The sequence below is a fragment of the Rhea americana genome, unplaced genomic scaffold (assembly GCF_003343005.1).
Source record: "Rhea americana isolate MKP2758 unplaced genomic scaffold, rheAme1 scaffold_272, whole genome shotgun sequence".
In the NCBI taxonomy this organism is placed as follows: domain Eukaryota; kingdom Metazoa; phylum Chordata; class Aves; order Rheiformes; family Rheidae; genus Rhea; species Rhea americana.
The window spans coordinates 1,100,079-1,122,225 of NW_028186393.1; the positions used below are offsets into that span (position 1 = coordinate 1,100,079).

Sequence of the window (22,147 nt, forward strand, 5' to 3'; positions counted from 1 at the left end):
GCGCCTTCGCCTGCGTGCGGCGCGGGCGCTCCCGCGGGGCCGCCCCCGCGGCCGTTAGGGCCGTTGGGGCGCGCGGGGGCGCCGTGCTGGCCGCCCCTGCCCGCCACTTCTTCCCTCAGGAAAAATCATTCCTCCTTTCACTAACCCTCCTCACGTTGCGTGGGTATTTCTGCAGCGAGTGACACAGCAGTGTTTTGTACGAAATCCGCGATGCGTTTATTGAAGAAGCGCGGCACGAATTCCAGCACAGGCACAGAACCGTAGCRAGCTCCCGTGGCCTGCTTGCCTACCGAGCAAACCGTCCCCAGCTTTTTAAGATTTTATTTGGGCAGAACTCCTGTGATGCCTGAATTAAGGCTTGAGGTATCTAGGTGGATTTACTATTTGTTGGTGATGCAACTGTGGAGTACAAGACAAATGGGTGAAATCCTGGCCCCGCTGAAAGGAGTAGCGTAATTTGAATGGAAATAGATTTCACTAACTATAGCTGTAAATGTCTAGAGACAAATAAGCATATTAGTAACAAATATAATTTTAATATTAGGCGCACATTCAATAGAATATTAATTAGAAGTATGTTTTTGATGAGTGCACTTTGTTAACATCAAACACTAGCCTACCATGCAGTTAAAACTGTTACAGTAGTTGTATTAGGGGTAATACTATATAACATGTATTATCRTTTATACAATGTACTATTAACTACATGCCAGTGTACTGGTCACTACGTAAAGAGAAGAGCACTTGACCAGTTCCAAAAGAATTTGCTGCAAAACATGGAGCTGTTTTTGAACCCAAAGATTGGCTGTGATTTTCTGTGACCTTATTTACCGTACTGCTGTGTAGATTTCAGCAACGTTTTTGAAATTAAACTTGCAAATACATCAGGTATCACAGGTTAGACAAAATACTTTAGAAAGTGGGCCAATCCCAGGATTCTATCAGTTTTATGAACTTAATTAAACTTCCATTCATTCCCCCCAAAAATGTCATTTTCCAGCACTTTATAGGCTATCAACCTTATCTGGATTACACTGCCTTCTGTGCTGCTCTACAGAACTCTAGTCATTTGCAGTTGGTTTGAATAGAGTTTATTTCTTTGCTCTTGTTTGACTTCTCTGATGGATGAAGTTTAACCCCCCCGCCAAAGTTTCGGAGCCATGAAATACTTGTTCTGCTTTGCAACCTCTGAGCTTGAATTTAACTACAACAGACAATCAGCAGTCTAATACTATCTTAGCCTCTCTCCTTCTGTCTCGTGGAGGGCTGCTTATGGAAAATTATAATTTGCTTCATTTTGTGTGACAATGACCAGTGGCAGTGCTCAGTTTGCATATACAGAAATTTGTTTGATCCTCCTAATCCTCCTTTTTAGTTAGTAACCAAATATTTTCTAAGCAACAAATCAAATTTCAGTTAGGTATTCATCATATTCCTAGTTGGAAATAAAAAAAAAGTCATATCGGTAGGGCACAATATGCTCTGTTAAAATGATGTTTAAAACACTGATAAAACTAATGACACCTACTAATTACTAAAACTAAAGGTAAACTAACCAGAGGCATGGCATATTAACCAGACATACAATGTAACAGCCAGATAACATATGCCAATTTGATTTAAGTTTTTTTTTCTTACATCAAGTAATTAATCTAAAATTACAGAGTATAATCCATGTCTAGGATGCCAAACACATCTTCAGAAGTTCATATAGACCACTTTGATATAGCAGCAGAGGCAGCAAAGGCACTCAAAACACTCAATAGCAGCAGGAGTCCAGGACTGGAGTGTTTCCCAGCAGAGCTCTGTAAAAACAAAGAACAATCTGATAAACCCACTTCAAAATAACTCCATTCATTACTATTAATCGAGCATAGATAGTTTCAGAGAAATCTCTTATTAGACTTGTTTATTATGTTGATACTTTGTTAAAAGACCATTGGCCACACCTTAAGCACGCATAACCAAAAGGTGTTCATTTTTCAAATGACGGGCAGAATCAAAACTATAAAGCACATATGTGGTTCTACTTTTCCTCATTTTTGTTGAAAATATTCCTGTTTATTATGTTGTACTTGTATTCTCAAATATTTATTCAGATACAGGAATTTATTCAGATACCTCACTGCATAAACAATACTTTTAGTTTTCTACAATCTGTGTACGAAGAAACCAGTAGAAACAACAGGAGAGGTACTTACCACTTGGCTGCCCCCTGAGGAAGATGAATTCTGCAAACAAACAAACAAACAAATCTAGAAATGTTCACACACAATGGTTTTGAACACATAGTTTTTCCTGTGATCAATCAAGTTTTAATAGCCTAACCAACAGAATGGTTTTAAGTTTTTAAGCTAACAGCTTTGCATAGACAAAGTAAGTAGTTTTACACTGCTTATTCCATCTTACATCTGAAAAATTTGGCTAAAATTGATGAAAGTGCAAAGGTCTATTTTCTTCTTTCATTCCATTACCATATTCCGTACATCTTTCATACCTATAGTTGAAAGAAGATGTTAAAAATTGAGGAGTACTGAAAGAAAAACAATGCAAAAAAGGATAAAGACACCTGCTAGCGAAAGACGCAAGAATCTGTCTTATCAAAAAGAAGGTGAGGAATTAACTGAGCAGAGCCTACAAAAATCTACACAGGAAATAGGAATTTGAAAATAGAGGACAGCAAAATGTAACATGACCAGTAACTGGAATATTAAGTAAGAAGGATTCAAGCTTAAAATAAGGGATTTTCTTTATGTAATAGGGGGAGCCAATACTGAAACTGCTTCCCCAGGCTGAGGCCAGATGTTCCACAGCTGTTTCTTTAAATATGCTCCAATACTAAAGGAATTAACACATAATGGGCTCTTCAGACATAATCACCCACAAATTGCTGTGTTGACCACCCAAGTTCCTTGTTTACCAAGACAGACAACAATGTGGTGATGAAAGCGTTCTTACCTGTTTACCAGAGTAAGTGTTCCCTGAAGTAAAAGAGCCCTATAAAATAATTAAAAATCATTTATTTTTGTTGTAAGAGAAGCCTAATGAATAACATTTGACGAGCACACAGTACTCTTGAACATGCCCTGAATACTGGTAGTTCTGATTCTGACTTTAATTTTGACTTTTTTTCCTGTACTTCCCCCCCCCCCCTGTTTAAGTGAATGGTCTCAAATAAGCACAGCTGTGTCCTCTTTATTCCATTAACAGTGTTAGAGGATTTTCAAAGCAGCATATCATTCTAACTGAACTAAAAAATTGAAACTGAAACAGCTTCTGATTATTTATCCTAATATTTAAATACATCATTACTAATAGAATGAATAGCACTGACCAAGTAACAGGGTATGTCAAAACTTTGTTATTAGGAGGAATGAACACCGCCTCATCCTCATGTTGAGGCTTGAAGACAATATTCAATTTTAATTTATTGGCCATTTTTCTGAGACATATATCATTGTAAAATAATTTAAAATCTTGCCCTCATTGTTGTTACCTATTTTAAATACCAATATCCACGTTTCCTACGTGGTTGTGGAGTACTGAAAGGAAAATATTTTGAGGAATACCCTTACTGGCTTTCCTTGATGTCTGCCTCCTGAGGAAGATGAACCCTGAAAAAAAAGATTTATATCTTTCTTTGACTCTAAGCATGTTTGTACTTAAGTATATTCTTGCTGTCTGGAATAAAGGACCACAGGAACATGAACACTATTTTGTGTTCCATCATCTCAAAATCTCACAGAAAAACTTACCTGAAAATAAGACTATTTAACATATTTGTTAGAGGTGTTCTTTTGAATGATGTATATTAGTCAAGGAAAATTTAATTAAAGTGCTCAAGAAAAAGATTTGTTTTGTAGTAATAATGTGTTTAATATATAGAAAGAAAAACATAACAAGGTCCAGTTAAACATTAATTTGCTTGGAACTGATCTACAGCTAGCTCTGAAAAAAAGGTAAATGTTACAATAGCCTTTTACTCTGCAGCCCTACTTCAAGAAAACTTTAATAAGAATTATCTGAAAATAAAAGTGGATGCTGAAAAATTAAATATTCTGCAAGAGTCTTGTTCATTTTTTTTGGCAAATCTGCTCTTATTTGAATGGTATTGCTAATAGGAAATCTTCGCAAGTGGATTCTTTAAGAATGCCATCAAATATATTAAACAAAGTCTCACTTTTATGATTCAAATATATGACAATGTAACAATTTTTTTTTACCAATTCTTTAATCAACAGCTGGATGAGATGCATTTAAAATAATTGAAAAGTGAACCCTGAATACCATGTATGATTACTATAGATTAAAACAGACGTAACTCTTCAGAAGTCTCTCAAAAAGAAATCAAGATCCTATATTCTCTTCCATGATTACTAAAACTGATCAGAGAATGATGAGAAGTTCAGTTACCAAGTAAAATGCTGGCTCAAAACTATGCAATTGAGTGAGAATAAATATTGTGTTCATATCTGTAAATCATCTAGCACTCTCATATAGTTACTCTAAGTAAAATGATTCATAGAAAAATGTCTGGTCTGTACTAACTGGATATAGTTTTTCTTCAAGCACACAAGAAAAAAAAATAAAGTTCAGTACAAAAAGTTTTTACTTACTGGTTTACCATGTGGTCGGCCTCCAGAAGATGAGCCCTGTAAGAAGAAAATCAAACACCTATTACTTAAATGTAAGACATTTTTATTTGTCCAACAGTCACAAAGCACCTGCTAAGTCCATTCTCTGACATAAATGTATGTATACAAAGTGTCGTCTTTAGTTTTGGGTGTGAGACAGAAACAAAATCTCTATTTTATTTGCTATTTTCTGCTAGGTGAAACATGCTTTTAGAGAGTATTGTGTATTTTTTTCCTCATTAATTCAAATATTCTTTTGGGAAGAATGTGATTTGTTTTGAAGCATATAAAACCTGAGTTACTTAGATCCTTCCCTTTTCCATGATATAAGAAACGCTCTGCTTAATAGAGTCATACTGCATCTCAAATGCTTGCCTATGATGTAAAAAGAAATTGAATTGTTTTTTCGGTATAGCAGAGTGAGACATTCAGAAGAGTAATACTAATGAAAAATATGTTCCTCCTCCTTATTAAATAGCTATCCATTAAATCTTTTAGCTTTCCGGACTAATAAGCTTGTGATGAACCACTACATCTAACATGGACGATGTTCTTAGAAAGCGGACATAAGGAGTTGGTTACAGTAAGAGATTGGTTTGCAGCTGAAGATGAGAAAAGAAGTATTACTGCGAGTAAAACTCCAAAATTTTCATTTTCAAAACAATATCCATTGAATTGTTTTGCACCAAATCAATTGGAAATTTAATCTAAAGTAACACAAACATGCCTTTCTATTAATGGAATAATTTCAATATAGTTGAAAGATGACACAGAAAAGAGGTTTTGAACTAATGTTGTAACAGTGTAAAGCTGAAACACAGAAATGGCTGACTGAATTATCATCACTTGAGTTAAAAGGCCTTCTAAAGTAAAACAACTGAAATTGTGATCCGTGTAGTTCCTTTAAATGAAGTTTGTTGATGCTGTTCCATTTCAGTTACTCAGAAATATTGACCATTTGCTTGTTTATTACTCTCAATGTTTATTGAGAGTAAAATGATTTTTTGAAAACCCACTGTATTATATTTCTCATTTAATAATTGCATGCAGGAAGAACAGCTTAAAAATGAAGAAGAGTTGCTTACCTGTCCAGCATACTGACTGCCTCCAGAATAAGATGAACCCTGTAAAAAGAATTTGAAATACACAACTTTTGTGTATCATTTTTTTTAAGTACCAAATAGCACCAAAAAACCCTGTACCTAATTTAAACAACATTCATGATATCAGTTAACTGGAAGACTCTAACACAGTTATTAATGCAAAGGAAAATGGCTACTTATTAGGAGACCATAGCAGTTTATGCAATGAGATCAATCCTGTGAACTTTTCTTACATGTTATTTCCAGTTAAGTAGACTTACAAAACTACAAAGTAAAATCTTGTCTCTAGTGAATTCAACAGATACTTTATAAAAATATATAACTGAAGTGTGAAGAGACTGATTCAATAAAAAACTAATTTAGTCTACAGATCAGCTGTAACTATCCCTTTGACTAAACTAAACTCAATACTTACTGGCTTCTGTCTGAATATGGCAACTGAGCCAAGTTCACACTGGAGAAACTAATCTGTGTAAATGTTGAAGAAATACTGCTTACCTGTCCACCATGGTAGCTGCCTCCTCCAGAAGAGCCCTGTATTAAACAAGAAATAGGAATAGTTACTTTTTATAAAATTCAATCCTATGTAGAGGACAAACATAAGAGAACATCTTGACCTACTGCATTGATCAAGTCATTTGCACTGATTACCAATATACTTTCGTATTTGGTGGATTAAACAAGTAAAGGATTTAGTTTCTATTAGTCCTTATTCTTTCAGATTGTTTGCTTGTAAAGATAAGTCAGCTAGTAATTTATATGTTGTTTACAGCACTTATGATGCCCAGTAGTATACTGCTTGATTTCATAATCTGAGAGGTCAGCTAAGCAATTATGGCTATACTGAGACAACAGTTAACAGAACCCTCCTCCAAAGTAAATTAGGTTAGGTTCAAAATTTCCCATTTCAGCACTATGTGAAACAACTTTTGTTACCTATATAACTGCACAGAAAGAATTAATTCAAGGAATGTAGTTGCTTGGGAGTTTTCTAATTACACATACTATGAAAAATATACAGTAGGCAAAGAATACTTACTAAACTTCCATCAGGACACAGACATCCATCCTGCATAACACAAAACCAAACTTACTTTCTAGAGAGTGTATATGACTAGAAGAGGCATTTGGATTAGCAAATCAAACTCAAATCTTGATACTGCAAGAAAACACACCATAAAATCCTGCTTATAGCCTCATCAACCTCCATCTAGAGGTTGGTTGACCCTTTCTTTCTCCCTTCACCTTTCTTCCAGTATAGGTGTGCAGTTACTGATCTAATATTTAAATATCATCTTCTGATTTCTCACTTAAACTTATGGTAAAAGCCTTACACACCAAAACAGCATAAGAAGTTCTGAATAGTACTACAGAACAAATAATTTTTTTTCTTAAAGGAGCCAGAGCATGTGGACTATATGCACTATTCTTTCATGCTGCAAATGTTATGGAAAACAGTAAAGATGACTTCCAGTGGATGATTATCAGGCGATTTCCACTCTGAGGGAATCAACTGAGAGGTGGCCAGCAGCTCATCATTTGGTGCCTCACTTGTCACATTCAATCTGCATGGAACGGGTAAGGGGCAAAGTATTTAGCACCATGGCGGCTATAGAAGCTCAAATACAACTGCCATCCAGACAGATGGCTACTGTGGCCTCAGGGATCTCTGAATGACACGGAAAAGAAAATAACGGGCTGCTGAGACTTTGGGTGAGAAGGACAGTGGTGAAGGAAAAACATTCAAGGTAAATTGAGAGTGACTGATGTTTGCAATAACTGAATGCTGTGGAAAAAGAAAAGCATACCTGTCCACCAGATTGGCTGCCTCCTGAAGAAAAGCCCTGTAAAAAATTAGACACTATTTATTTCTGTGTTACTGAGTAACATTCTCCCTTCTTCTCTACTGTGCTTAGTCTTTCAACTTGCTTCTGTTTAACAGAACCTCAAAAATGTGCTTCTTGGATCCAGGGCCAGTTTAAGGAAGCATTTCCAATGCAGTCATATAAGCCCCCTGTACCACTCAAATTATGATCTGACATACCAGACCGATGCATATTTAGCAATCTTCACACACTTGCTTAAAACTATTTCTTTCTTAGAATGTTCCTTTTTTCAAAAAGTACAGAAGAGTCAGTTTCCTTAAATACTGTGTACCCAAACCACATATACTATGAAGGGAGAGATTTTTACCTGTCCACTATACTGGTTGCTTCCTGAAGAAGTTATACCCTAAACAAATGAGAAAACATTTATTTTTGTTGCAGGGAAAAATCTTTTCTTTGTCTTACATGGATTTAAGTGCCACAGGAATGTGAACACTTAATTTGTGATCATTTTAAAATCTAGTGGCCTTTAAAGTGGCTACTATTTAAATAGAATAGTAAAATTTAAATCCCAGGCAGCTTCAGGCAGGTGTGAACAGAGTGCAGCTGCATCAGATTTGGTGCTCATACCAGCCTCATGTTTTACTTTTGCCGGTGCTCTGACACAGCAGAGGGTCTTACATTCGTCTATTCTGACTTTAAGCCACCCCTTCATTAAGTACCTTAGCACAAAATGGAAAAAGAGAAGAGTGAACTGCAAAAGTAAAGCCCATAAATGAAAAAACAATTCTCACCGGTCCTCCATAATGGCTGCCACCTGAGAAGTATGGACCCTGAAACAAAGATATCAATTAATTCTCCACCAATAGTTGTCTTTAAGTGGTTTTTTTTTGTTTTTGTTTTGTTTTTTTTTTTTTTGAAAGAAAGACGATTTTCCTTTTTGTTCATACGAACAAAAGAAGAGGGCAGAAGAGGAATGTGATCAGCCTCTAGCCACTCCTTACTGTGAGAGTTAAGAGACCATGACAGTAACAGAAAGGAAAATGGGCCCAGAATTAGCAGGCTAGAGAGAGGGGAAAAAAAGCCAGAACTGTATTTACTGTGATACAAAAGTAGTGCTGGCCATTAATAATTCTGCACTGCTTCAAATCATATACCTTTAGACCATGATATACCTAAAACTACATTAGAGTTTATTTAAAATATTAGTTTTTGCAGTTAATATAAAAGTACCAAGTTTTCGTGTAGAAAGTGTGTGTTGGCTAAAGATTACACAGCAAGAGATTCTCACCTGTCCACCATACTGGCTGCCTCCTGAGAAATGTGAACCCTGAAGAAAAAGAATAAATATCCTCTATATCCATTTCATGAGACTTCTTAAACAATGGTCCATTTGAAGGAGAGGTATCTAATTTCTTTCAGTGCATAACTATGAGTGAGCAGAACCAGACTGCACAAAAAGGCATGCAAGTCTTATTTGCATTTAACATGATGGACCAGAAATTACATTTCCTAAAAATTCTCCTATGGTTTTATATCACATAAATTTATCTTTACTATATATGTTGTAGCAAATAAAATAAAACATGTAAAATCAGTCTACTTAAAATGCTCTTTTATATAGAGTAGAGAACTATTAATTATCTTGAATGAAATCATAAACACTACAAGAGAAGAATTCTCACCTGCCCACCATGCTGGCTTCCTCCTGAAGAGGATGACCCCTGAACAACAACAAAAAATAAATAAAATCTTTACACTTATTTCATGAGCTTATAAAAATGTTGGCCAATGTGATGAAGACATATTAATTTATTTCAGAAAGATATGACATCTTACTCCACCGAACTGTATTCACACTCAAGCACATTTATGACTTAGTCCTGCAAACACCAGCAGCCAACTGAGACAGAATCATGGAACGGTTGAGGTTGCAGGGGACCTCTGGAGATCATCTAGTCCACCTCCCTTGTTCAAGCAGGGTCACCTAGAGCATGTTAGACAGAATTTCGTCCAGGCAGGCCTTGAAGATCTCCAGAGAAGGAGACTCCACAACCTCTCTGGGCAACCTGGTCCAGAGCGCTCTCACTCTCACAGTAAAGCAGTTTTTCCACATATTCAGGTGAAACTTCCTGATTTTCAGTTTGTGTCCATTGCCTCTTGTCCTGTCACATGGGGCAACTGAAAAGAGTCTGGCCCCATCCTCTGGACACCTTCCCTTAAGGTACTTGTAGACACTGATAAGATCCCCTCTCAGTCTTCTCTTCCCCAGGCTAAACAGGCCCAGCTCTTGCAGCCGTTCCTCACAGGGCAGGTGCTCCAGCTCCCTAATCATATTTGTAGCCCTACACTGGACTCTCCATGACTCTCTTGTACTGGGGAGCCCAGAACTGGACACAGGACTYGAGATGAGGCCTTGCCAGGGCTGAGTAGAGGGGCAGGATCACCTCCCCGGACCTACTGGCAACACTCTTCCTAATGCACCCCAGGATACCACTGGCCTTCCTGGTCACAAGGGCACATTGCTGGCTCATGGTCAACTTGTCATCCACCAGCACTCCCAGGGCCTTCTCCACAGAGCTGCTTTCCAGWMGGTCAGCCTGCAGCCTGTACTGGTTCATGGCATTATTCCTTCCTAAGTGCAGGACTCTGCACTTGCCCTTGTTGAACCTCATGAAGTTCCTCTCTGCCCAAGTCTCCAGCCTGTCCAGGTCTCTCTGAGTGGCAGCACAGCCCTCAGGTGTGTCAGCCACTCCTCCCAGCTTGGTATAATTAGCAAACTTGCTGAGGAGGCACTCTGTCTCCTCATCCAGGTCATTGATGAGTAAGTTGTACAGGACTGGCCCCAGGACTGAGCCCTGGAGAACTCCAGTAGCTACAGGCCTCCAACTGGACTCCACACCATTGATTATGACCCTCTGAGCTCTGCCTTTCAGCCAGTTCTCAATCCACCTCACTGTCCATTCATCTAGCCTGCACTTCCTTACCTTACCTAGGAGGCTGTCATGGGAGACAGTGTCGAAAGCCTTACTGAAGTCAAGGTACACAACATCCACTGCTCTTCCCTCATCTACCCAGCCAGTTATTCCATCATAGAAGGCTATTGGATTGGTTAAGCGTGATTTCCCCTTGTGAATGCATACTGAGTATGCCTGATCACCTTCTTTTCCTCCACATGCTTAGAGATGACATCTAGGATGAGCTGTTCCATCACCTTTCTAGGGATGGAGGTGAGGCTGACTGGCCTGTAGTTTCCTGGGTCCTTCTTCTTGCCCCTTTTGAAGATTGGATTCACACTGCCTTTCTTCCAGTCCTCAGGCACTTCTCCTGTTCTCCATGAGCTTTCAAAGATGATGGAGAGTGGCCTAGCAATAACACATGCCAGCTCCCTCAGCACTTGTGGGTGCATCACATTGGGGTGCATGGATTTGTGGGTTCCAAATTTGCCTAAATGATTTTTAACCCAATCATCTTAAACTAAAGAAAAGTCTTCCTTTCTCCAAATTTTCTCTCATCTCCAGGGTCTGGAATTCCTGAGGGCTGGCCTTAGCAGTAAAGACTGAAGCAAAGGCAGCATTCCATAACTGTGCCTTCTCTGTATCTTTCATCACCAGGACACCCACCCCATTCAGCAGCAAGCCCACATTTTCCATAGTCTTCCTTTTGCTACTGATGTACTTATTGTCCTTGACGTCCTTTGCCAGATTTAATTCCAAATGGGCCTCAGCCTTCCTTGTCACATCCCTGCATACTCTGACAGCATTCCTATATTCCTTCCAAGTGGCCTCTCGCTTTTTGTATATTCTGTGTAATTTTTACTTCTGTTTGAGTTTTGCCAGGAGCTCCTTGCTCGTCCATGCAGGTTTCCTGCCCCTTTTGATTGACTTCTTAAATACAACTATATATTTCATACTGTGTTTCTTCACAGTGTTAAGTTCAGATGAAGACTGTTTAAACATGGTAGTAACATAATGCCATAGAGAAAGATCTACTGAGAAGATTTTAGCTTAAGATAAATAATATTAAGGTAGACAGCTGGGTAGACAATGAGTAAGATACAAGATATGCATAAGGCAAAATTAGAAAAGCAGGGACTATTAATTCTTACTTGTCCACTGTAACTGCTGCCTCCATAGGATGATGATACCTGGAAAGATATTGAAAATCAGATATTTCTGTTTTATGATGTATCCTTAATTCATAGGTATGAGAGGCAAAGACATCTGTCTTTTGCTATTTTACTGTTTTGTTTGTAAAGTTTGCAGAATAACTTTGTATTTTTGTCTTCCTTGAATTCACAATGGTACAACAGAGAATAGATCAATATAATGATTCTTGAAATATTAAACTGAGGCAGCTATCCTTTACTTGATAACAGTCAAATACTGATTAAACGAGCATATCATATAAAAATATTTAAGTAAAAGCTTACACGTTCTCCATACTGTCTAGCTCCAGAGGAATAGGAACCCTGCAAAAGACATCAAAGAACTGAATTATCTGCCATAGGATCTCCCTAAATCAAAACATGAGTCTCCTAGCAATAGGGGAAAGAGAGTAAAATAAGAGTGAATACAGGTTAAAAACTAGAGTTCAGACCTTATCAGATAACGTGGAGAAATACCTGATCTGCCAGTCCATACTGAAACTTTCTCTTGTATTTTAAGAGTGCTTGTTTCCATTGATAGCTATAGTAAAGATGACACAGTACTCAAGAAGGCCTTTTTTCCCCTTTACTCTACAGATACAGTAAGGAAACAACTATCTCTTTGGAAAGGCCAGGATAGAGGTTGAATTCTCTTCCTTGCCTRTTCACATTCCTCAACTTTCTCTCAGAGATTAAGAACAACAAATAATGTTTTGCACAAAGTAGCACATGCCCCTATGCCTACCAGATGAGTGCTCATTTGATTTCTTTTGGAGAAAACCACATATGCATTGGTTAAAGGTTCTTTATCTCTCCATCAGTGTCATTTCCTCCTGAAAATGATGTGGAATRAACAAGGCAGCATTTACCTTAAACTAAATTTCTTTTTCATTAAGCCAAACAGTATGGTTTCAAAATGTACATCCATGAAACAATTCTTTTTACCTTGTCACAATTTGTTTTCTGTGTTTTATATTTTTCCATTTTTTTTCCTTCCCCCCCCCCCTTTTTTTTTTATGACACACATCCTCTATTTCTGGTGAATCACCATGTGGTGCTGTTAATGATGATGCTTGAGCATGGCCCACACATCTTCCCTATCACTATGCTTTGTAATTGTGAGTTTGACATTCAAGAGCACACTGCAGCGTCAGTTGGGACTTAATGATAGTCCTGAAACACTTTAACTGTACCCTCTTTCCTTCTGTGCCTTAGCTTGAGCTCTTTCTATCCCACACTGGAATCTGCCACACCAGCTGGAAACGATGTAATCCAGGTCGCTAGCAGCTGCTAGTCCTAACTAGCACTTGGACAGAGACCCAGAGAAGGATTCCCCATGTGAAGAAAGACTGCTTACCGCTCCACTATGCTGGCTGCCAGACGGCGAGGGTGAGGGGGAATCCTATAAAATATTAGAACCCAGTTATTTCATTAAACGTTTCTGTTTCCTTTTTAAGCAAGGATAGAAGACAGAGAAAAATCCTGCTTTGTTTGTATGACTTCTAATTTTCTGACTCTTCCTTACTGGGAAAGCTTAAGACGTAGGCTGTAGGATGAGCAGGATTCTTTCAAGTTCCCTGCTCATTTCTGGAGAAAGGCATTTCTTTATGTGGAAAGGTTCGTAGTGGGCCAAAGCTGGCAAGAAAGGGTTGGTTACCAAACCGGGCTCTGAAACCAGACCAGGCAAGTTTATTGAAACCTCATACAACAAGAGGTCTCTTCAAATAGGGGAGACTGGAATTGTTTTCTTCTTAAAAGAAGCAATGCAATTAGAAATCAAAAACATTGCATTTTTATTGTTTCCTACACTTACTTCTAGGGTAAGCTTCATTATACAAATGTCACAAAAAATAAAGGCAACTAACTAGTGGCTAAGAAAGCCATTGCATACCATTTTTAGCATGTAGCAAACTCAAAGAAAAATTTACTGAGTTTTTGCTCTTTAAACAAAGTTCCCATATCAGAAAAATAGTATTTAATTGAGGTTGTAGATGACCATCATTTTCCAAAGTGATAAGCTGGCTCCCCTTTTGAATGGCTGCTTACTTGGCTATTGTACTGGCTGCCTCCAGATGAAGATGAACCCTGGAAAAAAAATCGGTTATTTTTCTCTAATAGAAGTATATTAAATCAAAATGTTTTGAAGGACAGTATTATATACATTTTTATTTTTCATTCTTCTGCTTGGGTTTATGCTGCGCTCAAAATGTTTCCCTATTTTGCTAATCCACCTAAAAATTAATTTGTACCTGTTCACSAGCATGGCTGCTTGCAGAACCCTTTCAAAAAAAGGATGAACCACTTATTTCGCTTCAAAGGGTCTGACAGAAGGACAGGTAGCTTACTTCTTTCAGTTTAAAATCAGTGAGCTCACTGAAGAATGACATACCTGCAAAAATCTTTGAATATGCATTCTTCATACTGCTTCTGACATTTTGAGTACTGCTGAATTTCCACAAGATTTGCTAAGCTCATTAAGGAATTAAACTCTTTTGTGTTTAGTGTGCAATGTTAAGCATCTATCAGAAGTGTATCCCTCATAAAGAACTTTTACTGTGCACAAAGGTGTTTCAACTGTACTTTAAACAAGATATTAAAAGACAACTTCCTGAGGTAGACTGCAACGTGTAGTTGGGGAGGAACTAAGCTCTACATTCAGTACACAAAAGCCATTTTCCCATGATGAGGTACTGGGTGCATCTACTGTAGCATTACAGTACAGATTAGGAGCATGCCTTAAAGACAAATCTCCTGATTGTCCCCACTCACTGTTGTTTGGTTTGCATTATGGAGTGATCTCAGAGCGAGTGAACTGGAGGCCCTTCAGATGAAACTGAATTGGAAGATGCTCCCCAGGAGCACACTTAATACGTTCCAGTAGCAAATGTGCTTTTGATCCATGGGACCAAATTAGAACTACACCCTCCACCCCAAAAACATGCATAGTGTGGCCATCAGTTCATCAGCATGGACTGTTTCACTCTGTAGATCTATTCTTATCAGTACTCATTGATGTAGACAATAGGCACTATGTTCCCTGGTACAAAGCTCTCACTCCCTGCAAGAAGATCCTCTTTATACATTATCCCTGATTCAGAACTGCTGCCCCAAAGATGGCCAAAGTCAGTAAAAACACACCCCAGTCCCAATCAGAAGTTCCAAATGAAACAAATCCTACCATTTTATCAATAATATGAAGAATCTAGAATATAGATGAGGAAGGATATTTTCCTGATTATAGATACATACATGTTCATCATTGCTAAAGGGAGCACAAGGCTGGACCTATTTGTCACATAATATTAATTTTTGTATGGTTCACTTATGTACCTGTATCCAAGACAGTTTTATACTAGCTAGCAGCTTGATAACCACAGAGTTCAGTGCAAGATACAGAAAAGGCCAAGTGTTTTTTCTCCTTTAATATAACACATACAGCGCTCTAGTGACATACACTGCATGACTTTCTACCACGTGATGAACACAAGTGGTCTTCACAGAGGTCTCTCCGYCAAAAGAGTTCTTTTCTATAGGAGAGGGCTAACATCATGAAATTACTGATACATGAAATAGTCAAAAGTGAATGATCTGAGAACAATATACACATAGGAACCCATGTTCTTAGGTGATACTTTGGCATAATCCCATGGAAGCCAATGGAACAGATTACCAATCAAGGTAAATATACTGTTGGCACAAACCAGCATTTTGTCGAAGAATATTCTTCATTCAAAGACTTCTCTTTGAATGAATACTATTTCAAATAGAAAGAGAAACTGTGAGCTGCACAAATGTCCTGTGTGTATTTTTAATTGTAATTAAAGTAGCTTATTTTCATGAGTGTATGATTTCTATTAGAAACTGACTCTTTCTAACCTCTGTAGCCATCATATTGACAAAACAAACACAGAGTACCCTGAAATTTGCTGAATACTACTTACATTTGCAGAGGAATCACTTCTACTTAAGGTAGGGGATCCACCCTTTTTAAAAAAAATGTAAGAAAAAAAATAAAATAGCCTCTGCTTTTGATCATAAACTTAAAAAGAAATATATATTAAACCTTAGAACAGCTTTTCTATGGATTTTTCAGGAAAAAATATCACAATTTGAACTTACCTTACACCTCACTTATTTAACTTTACTTAACTTTCCAAGATGGCCAATAGTCTTTTTTTGGCCTGGAAGACTATAAATCACAAAGAATCATTTTGCATTCACTCATGCCTGATTGCCTAGAAAATAATAACGCTACTCAAAGTTCCGGAATCTCCTTTGCATATTACAGGTTGAAGGCCCAAATACTAATTGCTTTAGAAAGCATTTATTATGCTATTTCATAGTCTCTAAATAATTTCACAAGGACTTTCTTAAAAGTACAAATGAGTAGTGGTTGTGACAGACTTTTTCCATTTAGTAAAGATTGGTTTCTGAGGCAACTTTTTATTACCGGCAATTTTATACTGTTAATATTTCACTTTCCCTTTGTGGTAGTTTTTTTTCCTCAATTAACTCTGCTCTTTAATGCAATCATAAAGAGCTCTGTTCTAGAGGAAAAAATTACTGCTTTTCTGTAGCTTTTTCTTGGAGACCTGGACAGGCTAGATACTTGGGCAGAGAGGAACTTCATGAGGTTCAACAAGGGCAAGTGCAGAGTCCTGCACTTAGGAAGGAATAATGCCATGCACCAGTACAGGCTGAGGGCTGACCTACTGGAAAGCAGCTCTGCGGAGAAGGACCTGGGAGTGCTGGTGGGTGACAAGTTGATCATGAGCCAGCAATGTGCCCTTGTGACCAGGAAAGCCAGTGGTATCCTGGGGTGCATTGGGAAGAGTGTTGCCAGCAGGTCGAGGGAGGTGATCCTGCCCCTCTACTCAGCCCTGGCAAGGCCTCATCTCGAGTACTGTGTCTAGTTCTGGGCTCCCCAGTACAAGAGAGAGATGGAGCTACTGGAGAGAGTCCAGTGTAGGGCTACAAAGATGGTCAGAGGGAGCACCTGCCCTGTGAGGAACGGCTGCAAGAGCTGGGCCTCTTCAGCCTGGGGAAGAGAAGACTGAGGGGGGATCTTATCAGTGTATATAACTATCTGAAGGGAAGATGTCAAGAGGATGGGCTAAACTCTTTTCAGTTGTCCCATGTGACAGGACAAGACGCAACGGGCAGAAATTGAACCACAGGAAGTTACACCTGAATATGAGGAGGAATTTCTTCAGTGTGAGAGTGACGGAACACTGGACCAGGTTGCCCAGAGAGGTTGTGGAGTCTCCTTCTCTGGAGATATTCAAAACCCACCTAGATGCAACCCTGTCTACCATGCTCTAGGTGACCCTGCTTGAGCAGGGGGGTTGAACTAGATGATCTCCCAAGGTCCTTTCCAACCTTACCCATTCTGTGATTCTGTGATATAGAAATATTATATGACAACTGAAAATCACTATTCAGTTAATATATGTTGCTGCCAATTGTGGGGGCATTGAATTCTTCATTTTGGCATCATGAGAATTAACTTCTATCCTGCCAGCAATATTTATGCCACCAAAGGAACACTGAGCATAAAATTAACAATACATTCAAATAAAAAAAAATATAATATAGAAATAAATACGTCTGCAGCTAATTTCCCAATTAAATATATAGTAAGAGAAATACATAATGAACAGACAAAACTTACAGAGCTCCCCCCTGAACAATCACATCCACTCTGTAAAGAACACAGAAAATGTGTAAAATCTCAGGAACATAGAACTGAAAAAGACTCTCATTACAACTCAAATTCCTTTCTCTAATATCCTAGGTATCTGAGACATAAAATTACATTCATAACTTCAAGCCTTCTAGAAATTTGCTTTTGTTTTCCTCATCCCCTATAACTATTTCTGTCCTTACCACTTCAATGGTGTAAAATCCTGATTTTATCATCTTCAAATCTGTTATCTGTAATCTTTATCTTGAAAACCCTGCTCACCAGAACAATATAGAAAGTTCTGAATAGTATTATAGAACAACTTTTTTCTTAAAGGAGCCAGAGCATGTGGACTATATGCACTATTCTTTCATGCTGCAGATGTTATGGAAAACAGTAAAGATGACTTCCAGTGGATGATTATCAGGCGATTTCCACTCTGAGGGAATCAACTGAGAGGTGGCCAGCAGCTCATCATTTGGTGCCTCACTTGTCACATTCAATCTGCATGGAACGGGTAAGGGGCAAAGTATTTAGCACCATGGCGGCTATAGAAGCTCAAATACAACTGCCATCCAGACAGATGGCTACTGTGGCCTCAGGGATCTCTGAATGACACGGAAAAGAAAATAACGGGCTGCTGAGACTTTGGGTGAGAAGGACAGTGGTGAAGGAAAAACATTCAAGGTAAATTGAGAGTGACTGATGTTTGCAATAACTGAATGCTGTGGAAAAAGAAAAGCATACCTGTCCACCAGATTGGCTGCCTCCTGAGGAAGGTGAACCCTGCAAATAGTTATACTTTCATTTAGAAGATCTTTAATTTTGCTATATCTTTTACTATTTTAATTATGTTTGAAAATATCAACGTTGTTAAGAACCTCATTTTATCTACAGAAAGGTAAATGAGGATTTATAAAAGCACAATAGCCTAGAAACTTATAATCCTCTCTTGAAATATGTACATTGGAAATAATGCAATACTGTGAAGAAAAATTCCCACCTGCCCACCATACTGGCTGCTTCCTGATGAAGATGAGTCCTGAAAAAAATTGAAAACCAATTAACTTCTGTTTCACAAATACTCTTTATATCAAATATTTATTACTTGCATTTGTTGCTTGGTGTTTCATCATCATTAATACATGAATGGTATTTTGACCACTCTGCTTCCATTTGGACACTTAGATAAGGATGTATTAAAAGGTATTTCAGTATCAAATTAATTTTGTTCCAGGATATACAACATGAAGGGTCAAGTTTTGGATAACAGGTACCTTAGGTCAAAAATATAAAGAGTTGGTGTTTACCTGTCGACTGGAGTAACTACCACCTTGAGAAGATGATCCCTGTAATAGGGAGAGCCAGTTTATTTCCATTTAAATGGGTTTCTTGAAATCAAGAGTATGTTAATGAAGTCATATACACACTTATTTTTACTTTTAATTGCTTTAAAAAAATTGTCATTTGATTTCACAAGACGCTGATGATGCCACATCAGAAAATTCTAGAAATAGATAAAACAGTTGGCATAATTTACTTGCAGAAGGTCATTTTTTAATACAACAGCCACTTTGAAGGAGAACTGTAAATAATGAATAAAACTGATGCTTACATGTCCACCTGATTGGCCACCTCCTGGTGAATAAAAATCCTGTAAAATACATATTGGAAATACATGAAAAAAATGAAAACAGACCTTCTTTTGTAGTATAGAAATACTAAGATGGAAGATGAACACTCCTCTTTGTCTCTCCTCTCCTTCCTCAACTTTCCATCATGGATTGTTTCAGAACAACAAACAACTTTCTACAAAAATCAGCATATACTTCTTTATGTCTGTCAACAAGTGTTCATTTAATGAAAGATATTCTTTTGGATACAATGATTAAAGAATTCTTATTTCTCCACTAGAATCATTTCCTAGTCTGCCTCATTCTATTCCCAATATAATTAATAAGATGGGGTAAAATGACAGGAAAACGGAAGCCCTTGCAAGTAAGTCAAAGTGCAACAGAGCAAAGGGTTTCAGTTAGAATAAATGCTGGACAAAATAGAATATGGAAGTCTTCTACAATTAGTGCAACGAGTCAAAAGGCTGAAACCTGAACAAGTATGTTGTGGCACTATGCTTTGTAATTGTGAGTTTGACATTCAAGAGCACACTGCAGCGTCAGTTGGGACTTAACGATAGTCCTGAAGCACTTTAACTGTACCCTCTTTCTTTCTGTGCCTTAGCTTGAGCTCTTTCTATCCCATACTGGAATCTGCCACACCAGCTGGAAACGATGTAATTCAGGTCGCTAGCAGCTGCTAGTCCTAACTAGCACTTGGACAGAGACCCAGAGAAGGATTCCCCATGTGAAGAAAGACTGCTTACCGCTCCACTATGCTGGCTGCCAGACGGCGAGGGTGAGGGGGAATCCTATAAAATATTAGAACCCAGTTATTTCATTAAACGTTTCTGTTTCCTTTTTAAGCAAGGATAGAAGACAGAGAAAAATCCTGCTTTGTTTGTATGACTTCTAATTTTCTGACTCTTCCTTACTGGGAAAGCTTAAGACGTAGGCTGTAGGATGAGCAGGATTCTTTCAAGTTCCCTGCTCATTTCTGGAGAAAGGCATTTCTTTATGTGGAAAGGTTCGTAGTGGGCCAAAGCTGGCAAGAAAGGGTTGGTTACCAAACCGGGCTCTGAAACCATTTAAAAAACAGAAAATTTGAAAAATGAATGGTGATCTGTTTCACCAAGTTAATTTCTATTAAAAATTATGGATATTTGCCATAGAGTAATAAAAGAATGAGATCTCATCTTACTCTACATTACAGTATTACAGGGGAAAACATTAGTCCTTTAAAAGATGTCCTGGTACACACCAGTGTTGTTATACCCTAGTTTCATATGTCACTGGGTCCTTTTGTAGTAAGATATTTTAGTTTTATTGTATTAATACCCAGAAGAAAATGTTGATACAGAAACCTTATGAGGAAAATGATAGCATATAATATTTGTGGCTGAATTGGACAAGATGCCTCTTAGTGGAAAATGTTCTGAAGTGCACAGCTATTTTCATAAAAATTTATGGAGATCAATGTCTTGCTAACTAGGACACTGAAAAAGAGACTCTGTAGAAATACAGTTAAAATAGAATCCATTGCTTGAGACTCAGTGAAAATAAGACTTGGAAAGTTTTATAAAAACGTAAACCAAAATTAATGGGAAATACACTTTAGTCAGGAAAATGCATATTCTTAAGCAGAAAAGCTAATAATGCTCGTTATACTACATAAAAACAGAGTGTGAATATGCAATATGTGAATGAAGAAACTTGAATCTTCTCACATACCAGGCATTGGAAGAACACRGAGGAAGTGGGTAGAATGTGAACTGGAGATGGAAGGAGGGGAAATATAGTCTCTGCAGTAGTGATCATAAATGAAGTAGATTTGTAAAAAAGAATAATATGAGATGATTCAGGATCAAACAAGATGTGTTTCAAGAAAATTTGAATTTTAAAATAAATTTGGATGTTAAGAAAAATTAAATTGGAAAATTTTAATCTATGGGAAGAAACAAGAGCCCATATGGGCTACGCTGAGGGTCGGACTAGATGATCTCCAGAAGTCCCTTCCAACCTTACTAATCTATGATTCTATCATACTATATCAGAATAACATCACACAATTTAAATCTTCACATTTTCCTTTAACTTCATCTATAGAAATAATACTTTTTAAAAAAAGTTCTTGAAGCAAACTGCTAAACATCGCAGATGATTAGAAGCTGCTCTGAAGATGCTCCTGAAGATAAGATGATAGGAGATATATAAAGATCCACGTAAGTACCTAAATTTATTAAAAGGAAGTAAATTCTCAGATTGATACACTTGAGAAGAAATGCTTACACTTTCATCAGATTCACCGCCTCCTATGGAAGGTGAATCCTGTAAAAAAATTGAAAAGTATTTATTTTCATAGGAAAATGACTCTTTTTATAAAATCTTACTTGTGGAAAATACAAATAATCAGAAGAGAAACAGTAAGACACTTAGAATTTCCAGTTTTACCTAAAACAGAGAATGTGCAAGAAAAGGGAAAACACATAAGCAAAAAGGAAGCAAAAAAAGACTATCAGTCAATTTGATTTTTTTTCCTGATCCAAATGTTTTTAATGGGGAATGACAGAGAAATAAGATTTGCAAGCAGTTGAGGAAAAGATTGATGACAAACCTGTACTCACAATAGATTAGCTTTGATTTGAACATGAAGATAAAAGAGAGAACAGCATAGCAGAAAACAGCCATAGTATTTATTTAATAATAAAATGTGCAGACATAGTGTGAATGGAAAAGTTTATAGTAAAAACCTAAGTACACATAGCAGGTTCATTGTCACATGAAGGACAAAGCAGAGGATCCATTCTTTATTTAACAACTTATTTATTATAACAAGATGTTAACAATAAACCTAAGTGCATAGAGCACAAGGCTGAATACACCATCAGAGGCTGTATTTAGGACCAGTATGTAAGGACCTTGCTTACGATAGCAAGGAAAAAGAAGGTAGAATGACATAAAAGAGAGGTTTTTTGGTGTAAATGAGAGTGAAAGATAAGACAACCGAGAACTTACTTGTAAAAAAAAAAGTGAATGTTAAAAAAAAGTTTTGTAAAACATCTATGTTAAATGGGTAGATAAGATTTAAATCTTGCTCATATTTTTCATTCTTCCTTGTAAGAATGTCAATTGCTGCTTGAG

General features: G+C 37.5%; 1 protein-coding gene across 1 annotated transcript in view; it reads right to left on the minus strand.

Annotated features, from left to right (window-relative positions):
* Positions 1–1,600: 1,600 nt before the first annotated feature.
* The window catches only part of LOC146594039 (uncharacterized), a 38,596-nt gene continuing 18,049 nt past the window's right edge, over positions 1,601–22,147 (minus strand). Inside the window, exons 19-43 of the mRNA XM_085308252.1 lie at positions 21,296–21,334; positions 19,774–19,818; positions 19,009–19,047; positions 18,704–18,742; positions 18,397–18,435; positions 18,141–18,179; positions 17,382–17,411; positions 15,652–15,693; positions 13,757–13,795; positions 13,068–13,112; positions 11,996–12,034; positions 11,672–11,710; positions 9,249–9,287; positions 8,855–8,893; positions 8,358–8,396; positions 7,931–7,969; positions 7,546–7,581; positions 6,777–6,806; positions 6,236–6,271; positions 5,720–5,758; positions 4,617–4,652; positions 3,576–3,614; positions 2,959–2,997; positions 2,202–2,231; positions 1,601–1,805 (exon numbers count right to left, since the gene is read on the minus strand). Of these exons, the coding sequence (XP_085164378.1) occupies positions 1,707–1,805; positions 2,202–2,231; positions 2,959–2,997; positions 3,576–3,614; positions 4,617–4,652; positions 5,720–5,758; positions 6,236–6,271; positions 6,777–6,806; positions 7,546–7,581; positions 7,931–7,969; positions 8,358–8,396; positions 8,855–8,893; positions 9,249–9,287; positions 11,672–11,710; positions 11,996–12,034; positions 13,068–13,112; positions 13,757–13,795; positions 15,652–15,693; positions 17,382–17,411; positions 18,141–18,179; positions 18,397–18,435; positions 18,704–18,742; positions 19,009–19,047; positions 19,774–19,818; positions 21,296–21,334 (1,014 nt within the window). The 3' untranslated portion in view covers positions 1,601–1,706. The remainder of the gene's footprint in view (positions 1,806–2,201; positions 2,232–2,958; positions 2,998–3,575; positions 3,615–4,616; positions 4,653–5,719; positions 5,759–6,235; positions 6,272–6,776; positions 6,807–7,545; positions 7,582–7,930; positions 7,970–8,357; positions 8,397–8,854; positions 8,894–9,248; positions 9,288–11,671; positions 11,711–11,995; positions 12,035–13,067; positions 13,113–13,756; positions 13,796–15,651; positions 15,694–17,381; positions 17,412–18,140; positions 18,180–18,396; positions 18,436–18,703; positions 18,743–19,008; positions 19,048–19,773; positions 19,819–21,295; positions 21,335–22,147) is intronic.